At 36.3% G+C, this 9,188-nt stretch overlaps 1 protein-coding gene and 2 long non-coding RNA genes across 3 annotated transcripts; all 3 read left to right on the top strand.

The window, feature by feature from the left end:
• The first annotated feature begins 436 nt into the window (after positions 1-436).
• LOC133707816 (uncharacterized) lies at positions 437-1,543 on the top strand. Its single transcript, XR_009845296.1, has 2 exons — positions 437-685; positions 794-1,543. It is a non-coding gene; the product is annotated as an uncharacterized LOC133707816 (long non-coding RNA).
• A 3,888-nt stretch (positions 1,544-5,431) lies between these two features.
• LOC133711629 (uncharacterized) lies at positions 5,432-5,986 on the top strand. The gene has a single exon (XM_062137737.1). The coding sequence runs from the start codon at positions 5,432-5,434 to the stop codon at positions 5,984-5,986; it is 555 nt and encodes a 184-aa protein (XP_061993721.1).
• Positions 5,987-6,345: 359 nt separating this feature from the next.
• On the top strand, positions 6,346-7,034 carry LOC133709045 (uncharacterized). Its single transcript, XR_009846137.1, has 3 exons — positions 6,346-6,614; positions 6,723-6,768; positions 6,878-7,034. It is a non-coding gene; the product is annotated as an uncharacterized LOC133709045 (long non-coding RNA).
• The last annotated feature ends 2,154 nt before the right edge of the window (positions 7,035-9,188 follow it).

Genomic DNA, 9,188 nt, shown 5'->3' with positions numbered 1-9,188 from the left:
TTCAGATTTCACCTGATGTAAAAAAAAATTCTAACATCGGTTTCTAAAAATCCGATTTCTATTTATATGATTAACATCGTATGTTACTGTTGACCGATGTCTATATTTTGATTCCAAAATTTTCAAAAACGCGGAAAGACTAAGTTAAAAGTTTTCGTACACGCGGGGAACAAAATTTTCATTCCCCCCGCACTTAGTCAGTTCTTCCACTTTTACCTTCTCTCACTTTATCTTCCAATTTCACACTCTCCCTCTTCCGCGAAGCCCTAGCCCCATCCTCCTTCCTCTCCGCTATCTTTCCACGGCCACCACCGCCTCCCTGTACTGTCTCTCTCTCATTAACGACCTCCTCCCTCTCGCCGGCATCATCGCCTCGATCTGCCGGCAAGCTCTCTCTCTCTCTCTCTCTTACTTACTCTCTCTAAAACCCTCTGTCTCTCTCTGGAATTGACGAAGATGAAGTCCATGCAGCCGCGTCGCAATTTCTTACGGGAGACGATGAAGCCAAGCCTCCCCAGTCGCCAAACCCTAGCTCCGGCAAGCCTCCAAGGAGAATGCGCCTCCGCCTACAGATCTAACTCGTCATCCTTTTTGATTCTCACAGACAGAGATTCCCAAATCCTCCCTCTTTCTATCAAGAATCGATTCACGACGACCCCTTTTTATCCCGATTCAATTTCCCCAGGTAGTGTGTTTGATTTTTGGTATATGGAGATGAATTCTATTCCATTTTGTGTGGTTTCAGTTTTAGATTTTCAATTTTGAATCTTTTTTGTTTGGGGTTTCATTTCAGGGGGATGGCTGTGATGGTGCAGCAGATGGCTACGATAGTGGCCTTTTTTGGTGTATTGTCTTTCATCTTCGGAATTATTGCGGAAAACAAGAAGGTATTGTGTGTTATGGGTCAAATTGGTGATTGTTATATCGGAAAGACTGATACATTTGTGCATGTGTTCTATTTTTTCCTTGTGTTACTTTGTGCATCCTGAAATTTGATCCATGATATTCTTCGGTTGTTATTTGTGGATGGTGGTTTGTTCGTTTATTAGGGATTACTAATTAGTTATTTTGAGTGTGTTCTATCTCTGTGAGGTTGGATTTTGTGTAATTATACACCTTTGCCTGAAGCAGGGCTTGTTTCCCATGGCTTTATTACATCTGAGCAGTAATAATCTCAGAAAGGTAATCAATATGTTAGTCTTTGCCTTCTATTTCCTTGTAATTGAGTATTTACCTAAAAGCATAAGCATCCATGTTAGGTATTTTCTTACTGTTAAGTGTTGCACTCCATTTATAATTCCAGAATCCTGAGATTGATTTGCTGACTTTTTTTTTATGTCATATATTCTACAGACTTTACTGACTTCTTTTTATGTCATATATCAAACCATTTAGGGGTTCAAAAAGGTTTTGTGGGATGGTTCAAAGGATTTGTGGGCTGGAAACTTTTTGAAAATGGAATTGATCACCTCATGTCTCATTCTTTTTCTCCTAAAGATGGTATTGAGCATGCTGGAACCCAAACTGTTGGGAAGAGTAAGGTGTTGTTCATTGCTTAAATTCTTAAGTGGTTTTTTATTTTTCGTCCTAATCATAAGCTGCCATATTATGCTTGTTAATCAAGTTTAATTGTCCTTTTCATCTTTTATGGGAATGATATCCACGTGCACTTCTTTTCTTACCTTTGAGCTACATTTTGGCAGTCTTTGACTCATCTTTATTTAATAATTAGTTGATATTGTAAAAGGCTTGTTGCTTTCCAAGATCTTTCATTACAATCAGTTTGACTTTTACAATGAAAATGATCTCTTTTTATGTCTCATATCTTTTCCTCTATCTGTGAATCTTCAGGTAATAAAAGATGCTACTCAAGAGTGAAGTTGGGAAGACGATGTCACTCTATGTTTTGGATGCAATCATCTGTGTAGATCATGAGAGATATTTCCTAGGCCAACTTCAAAGCAAGGGTTTCCTAAGTTCTTGTCTTATGAACATCAGCAGCTTATCTTATCAGGTGCTTCTTTAATCAACTAAGTGAATTTCTGATAATTTGTTGGCTAGACATCAATTAAAAATAAAATAAATAAATAGATAAGAGTTAAAGCAGACCATGCTTAGGGTTGGGAGACTCTTGTGGTCAATTTCCTTTTCTATAAGTCAGCTTGAATAATCTGGCTCCCAAATTGGCTTTTTCAATCATAAAATGGTCAGAAAAGAGGTATAATATCCATTTTCTAAACATCAAATAACTATTATGTATACAATGCAGATTTGCGACATAAATGAAGTATCAAGAGAGGAGGTGGATGAACTTACATCCGCCTATCAATATGTATGCTTAGCAAGTAGTGTTTCATCATCTGACAATATACAGAAAAGGTACTCCCTAAGTTTCTTGGGAAAAGTAGGCCAATTTAATGTGAAGGTTCTTCTGGATTCATTTCTCAGAGAATTTGGTTTAGCTGTGGTGCAGTTTACTTTCAATGTGAAATTATATATATGTGTAATGCAAGTTGGAGTGTTAAAGGTATTTTAAGCAATAGCGAACAGGAAATACAAGTAATAGTTGGTGAAAAAAAGAGAGAAAAAAAAGTGACAATTAAAGCCTAGTTTAGTGCTAAGTTTGTATTTCATTTTCCCTGGTAAAAGTAACAAGCTAATGTCAGTTAGATAGCCATATGTTTTGTCTATCACCATTTAAATCACTTACTCTCTGGAGTAGTTAAATTACATTTTTTTTTGTTTTTGATCATGAAGCATCTGTTTTCTAATTGATTCGTTGATTCTATAGGAGTTATAATGCGATGGTGGAAATATGCTACGTTGTCGGGAATTGATATCAGTTAATAACTATATTACTTCCACTAGTAAATATGGGCACCATTCACTAAATATTCTGTTTATCGGGACCATCTACTTATGTGAAATCCTCTCTGTTTTTTATATAACATGAAATTCTGGGTGTCTTTGTCTCATCATATGTACATTTTTTTTTGGTTCAGAAAACTTTGGTATAAATACTATTTTTAAGGAGAGAACTGGAGCTTCTGTAAAGGTTTACCCAGTCGGAGTTCTTCACGGTGAGGCAGTCCAGATTTTTCAGCACTGTTAATATGAAATTCCGGATTGAGAGTTTGAGACGAAAGACCCAGTTCAATTTACTTCAGAAACTGATACAGGGTAAGGGTTTAGCTGTTGATGCTTAAATTTATCAATTTTGTAATTTTCATTCTCTATATTAATTTAGCAATTCAAATTGGTCGGTGCTTTTATGCTTTATATGTTTCAATGTGTCCGGAATCCAGCATATTATACATAACCTATAGTTGCATTCTCCCTGTTTTGGAATTAATTGTCTGGAAAAGAAGATTCATTTTTGCTTTTCAGTTTTCCTCTTCAGAGTACAGTGGGACATGGAGAAGGGCAATTTTATACAAATGACCTCAGCTTTGTTTTCCACATGATTCGGTAATCTCTATCTCTTGTGTTAATATTTTGTACATTGATGAATTTGCTTCTTTGAAATTCGCAACATGCTTGAAATGGACAGTTCCCTAGACAGAAACCAACCTTTAACTATGTATGATATCTCTCAGCATAAGAAAGGGGCTGGTCTGATATATCTTGGTTTTACTTAATGGTAGGTTGAATTGTTTTTATCAGCTGGAGGAATTCAGTGCCTTGAACCATCCTGAATACTTTATGCTGAATATGAATGAAGTATGTAGGTAATGCATAGGGTGAAGAAGATGATTAATGATTCTGTAGCCTTCCTCTCTCTCTCTGTCTCACACACACACACACCATATTGTTTATAACTTGGGAAATACACACATGCACCAGCTTCTTACTGTGACTAGTATATATATATATGAACCATGCTTTTGTAACTTTGTTGTCATCCTACCCTTGACTGATGCCAAATTAATTTAAGGAACGTACCTTGAAGCTTTATTCATGTGCATTTAATATATTATACTTCTCTGACCCTAACCTAGCCTTCCACTCTTATCTTTGTGAAGACCAAACTAAAACCTTAATTTGTTTTGTACTATGCTGCCAGCCTAGAGACGATTGCTTGTCTATAATCACGAACCCTTTTACCTGATGATTATGACTTATGTTATTCTATATGTTTTTAGCGGGCAGCAAAGACTTGGAAAGGATACACCCAAGAACAACTTGACAATGTGCACATTGAAGTGGCTGACTATTTGTAGACTTTGCTATAGATGGAGACTAGCAAAGTGATTTTGAGTAAGGCTAGCTAGATTTTTTTGAACCATTTTGGAGTAGTTGTATTGTTGCAGCAGCTGCGAACAAATCAAATAAACTACATGTAGTTATTGCAATTGTATGTTGGATACAAATTAATGCAATGCCCCATATTGAAATTATTTGGGATTTCATGTTGTCAAATGTGGATTAGATAGATGCATTCTAGCAGCAATTACAAAGTTAGTGGACATCATGCTCATGTAAAGGACATGATGTATATACGTTTATTTCAAATCAGTATTAAACTACAAAAACGATGTCATTAAAGAGATGATACATTAGATTGGAAACAAAAATCGATGTCTCTTTATTCAATGCACATCTAGTTATTAAGTAAGAAACGATGTAAAACAACGCAATGGATATCGACTTATTCAGTAAGAAACGATGTAAAACAACGCAGTGGACATCGATTTATTAAATGAAAAACGATGTCTAGTATAAGTATGAACATCGGTGTCAACCTCAAAAACTGAAGTTTAATATAAGTTTGCACATCACTTCGTAAAAGAAAACGATGTTTAACATAATAATGAACATCGGTTGAGTAATACAAAAGAATGTAGATTCAATCTTAAATAGTTTGATATATGGCAAGTACCTGTAAAGCTTATAAACAGCAGGCAAATTTCAAAAATACCGATGTGTAAGAATATATTACACATCGTTTCTAGAATGAGTAACGATGTTAAAATGAATACTAGTGCTATTGGACCTATATTTCGTTAAGCATTAAATGCATAAATATGAAGGTTTAACAATATCTAAAAACACCAATTTGTGATCATAATAGCAGTTTAACATCTATTCTAGAATCTAATCCGATGTTTATCGTAGTATGGGACATCGGTTTTTAACCGATGTCTATTTTTTTCCGATCTTTTACATCACCCACTAACACATGTGTACAAAATTTTTTTTACATCGGTTTCTGGCCGATGTATATGAGAAAAATTCTAGTAGTGAAAGTTGGCTCTTCAACATAAGCCAAATGGATACCCCTGCTGATTTTTTCACCCATGTTGTGTTCTTTCTGTGGAGAATTTGGAAGCATAGATGTGATTGTTTTTTTAATAAGCTATCTCCATATCCAATCAAGATTGCTTTGTCTACTTTCAAAGCGGCGACTGAATTCCTTGCAGCTCACTCATTAATGAGTTTAGATTCAGATTTTGGGTGTCACATCATTCCCAATACTATTCCTGTTAAGTGGTCTCCGCCTTCTGTAAATGCCATCCTCATCAATACTGATGCTTCTTGGCAGAAGGATACCCTTATGTGTGGAGTGGCAGCTTTGGCTAGAAACTGGAAAGGTTCTTTGATTGCGGGTAAAACGGCAAAAATGCGCGCTCCTTCCCCTTTGGCAGCAGAAGCATTAGCTGTTCGGGAAGCAATTCTTCTGGCAAAGTCCTTTCCTCATATGGATATCATTATCTCTTCAGATTCTCAAACTTTGATCAACTCCATCTCCCACAATCTCCCTGCCTCTGATTGGAAAGCTGCAACCATTATTTCTCAAGTCCGGTACCTCTCTTCAACCCGGCAATTTAACTGGTCTTGGATCAGTAGAAAGGCTAATAAAGCAGCTCATCATGTTGCTTCATTAGTTAACAGTGGGAAGTGTCCTTCCAACGGGGTTCGTCACCCTCCCTCCTCTTTACTTGAAATTTTGTTGTATGAGGGGCTTCTAGGTCCACCTCTAGTTTAGTTGGTTTGGTCCTGGCTCTTTGTTTGTTTCTGTCAAGGGTTCTTCTTCCCCTTGTTTTTATTGAGTATTTCAAGTTGTCAAAAAAAAAAAAAAAAAATTTCAAAATTGGCTTTATCTACACATCTTAATTTAGGATTGCGATTGATCTTCTTCTTCTTCTTGTTTTTTTTTTTTGGTGAATGTTTGTAATACTCCAGAAATTTGTTATTAATTTCTTGGAATGAGTCTTTCTAAATGTACCCAGCAAATTTCTAAGTATACCCAGCAGAATAATTTTTTTTTTTTTTAATTTATAACTAATTAAACAACTCATTTCCCCAAAATGCCCTAGAAGACAATGTACCCAGCAAAACAAAACATACTACCCAAATCTTTATGATCGTTCATCCCCATCATGCCCTACCTAGATTTCTGCACAAGCTCAATGGTGGACAATGAACATTCAATTTCAATGGTGGATAAGATTGGACAGAGAGAGAACAAAGAAGATGCTCAAAGAAAGGGATGCAATGCTGGGTTTGCAGATGAAGGAGATTGAAAACAGAGGTCAAATCCAGAAGATGGTTAGATGGTTGAGATTGATGTTGATTGGGTGTTCAGATTGAATCAACTCTATAATCAACCCATTGTAAGCTCCAGTTTCTTTTACATTTCAGTTTCATTTCTTAGTTTCATCTTTAATTTGCTTATGCCTCTTGGATTTGAAACAAAGATTTTCTTCAATTCGGTCTCTCAGAGAAAAGGAGCAGCAAAAAAAGGCCACTGGTACACCATCAATTAAGGTAATTCATACATCCCCAAATCTCATAGTTTATCTTCTAAGATTTGAAATGAGATTGAAACTGAAATATCAAATATGGGTTCTTTGTTTCTTGTCTTTCAACTTTTCAGATTGAGAATTTTGAGGAGATACTATGATTACCAAATCTATTTAATTTCCCTCAAGAGTGCAGCACTTGATGATTTTTGAGAAAGAGAATAGAATAATACCTCATTATGTTTATGTCTCGGACTCCCGGTTCATGAAATTTGAAATTGAATGTTTACATTCAAAGATCTGGGTATGTTGTGGTTTGCTGGGTATGATGTGTTTGGCTGGGTATGTTGTTTTCTAGGGTATTTTGGGAAAATCTGTTCGTTTAATTAGACATAAATTAAAGGTAATAAAAAATATATTTTTGCTGGGTATACTTAGAACTTTGCTGGGTACATTTAGAAAGACCCCTTGGAATTTTTAGAAATTAATAAGTGGTTAATTAGTGCGATCGTTAGTTTTGTGGTGAAGCGAAAGTGTTTCGGACGAATAATTACTCGAAAACGTTTTATTCCGAGGGGTCAATGGGATGACTTTTTATTTGTTGAGTTTCGCCAAAAACTTTTTTCACGAAAGTTGTAGAGTGCATCGATACGAGTTCGTGGATATGTGGAACGCGGAAATCGGAGATCGTATGAAGAAGTTATGGTCAACGGAAGTTATTTGCATTTTTGGAAATTTTGATATATATAGAAAAAAATCAGAAAATAAATTCAGTTTCCCATTTTGGAAACTTTCCGGAAAATTCCGAAAGTTTCTCTCTCTCTCAGCCAACCCCGACCCGTTGGCGAAGAGGCCGACCCAACCCAGAATTATCATCCGATTCCGGCGTCCTCCGGCAACTAGACTGGCGCCAACTGGCTCAGATTTTCTTCCTCTTCTTTTCCTAGCCACTGGTTTGCTCCGAGGTGCACCGGAAGTGGCGGATCGAATGGCAAAAATCAAGGCAGCGGCGGACCCGAACTCACCTTCTTTTTTCGGCTACTTCACGACTTGAAACTTGTCATGTTTTGAAGCTCTCCTCCTCTTGATCACAGCCATACAAGCCTTGAAGCTCAATTCGAAGTGTGGTAGCTGGAATCACGATTTGAAGTTCAATGGTGAAGATTTTTTAGGCTTGTTCTAGCTCAATCTAGGCCGAATCGGCCTTGGTGCTAGTTATGAAAGTTGTTCGTCGTGCTGAAATCTATAAGATGGGTGGAGCTGATTTTTCTGGTTCTGACTTTGATCCGGTGGCGCGTGAGGATCATGAGCAGCAGCTTGTGGCGGCGTGTGGCGGCCTTCTCAGGAGCAGTTCTTTGCTTCGTTAGCCTCCATTCATCGATACGAACATGTGGGTGTTTCAGGGGATTGTGTGAGCGGAATTTAATGAGTTGAGCTTTATCTTGTGTGGCGTGTGAAGACATAGCTGGATTTAGATCGAGGTGAGTAAATCTCACGAGGTTCATTTATGAGCAGAGTTGCTTTATTATTTGAAATTATTTGTTAAATTGTGAAATCGTTTTCGAAAATAAATATTTGTTTAAATTATATGAACTTGATCGTCCACGGTTCATAGGTAAGTAAAATGAAGTTTTATTATAAAATGATTTTTCACGGGTTTTGTAGTTGTGAACTATAGTTGGTATTAATAGCATCACTGAATGGATGACTACGTATATATATATTTACGTGAAATATGTATATCTTGGTGGAATTGTGTGTGTAGTTCACTATCGTTATGCAATGTGATGTTGAGGAAAATAAATGATTTTGGAAAGAAAAGACGGTGTTGTCGGCTTTAAGTTTTGAAAGAAGTATGTATCATTTTGGTGATGGTTTCGAGTTGAGCAAAAACAATATTTGAGAAATGATTTTGTTATTATTTTGAGGTTGTTGGAGTTGAGGAAACAATATTATGTGACAACCCGGGTGGTGATTTGCGTGATGATTTTGTGTAAATGATGTGGGTTGTTGTTGAGTTGTTGATGTTGTGGTGATTAGTGTTATCAATGGATGATTGTGTATTGATTTCTAGTTTATTTCTATTGGTGAATTGTTTGTTTTCTTTCGTAATCTCCTGAACTAAATTATATGAAGGGATTACCGTTTTCTGAATTGATTGGTTTTAATGTAATCTCCTGAACTAAACTATATGAAGGGATTATTATGATTTATATTGTTTGATTTTAATGTAATCTCCTGAACTAAAACTATATGCAGAGATTACTATGATTTTCGATTGTGTGCTTTTTGGTGATCTCCTAAACTAATTTTCTATGCAAGGATCACTGGTTTTTATTTAGTTAAATTGTGAGTGCAGTCGTGGTGGAGACTCGTAGTGGGTCGAGAAACATTTTCTCATGTCATTGTGGTGATAAATACTTCCTGTTGAGAGGAAATAAGAGT

The sequence above is a fragment of the Rosa rugosa genome, chromosome 5, assembly GCF_958449725.1.
Source record: "Rosa rugosa chromosome 5, drRosRugo1.1, whole genome shotgun sequence".
Lineage (NCBI taxonomy): Eukaryota > Viridiplantae > Streptophyta > Magnoliopsida > Rosales > Rosaceae > Rosa > Rosa rugosa.
Note: the sequence above shows the minus strand (reverse complement) of the source record. Positions and strands in the feature narration are given on the sequence as shown.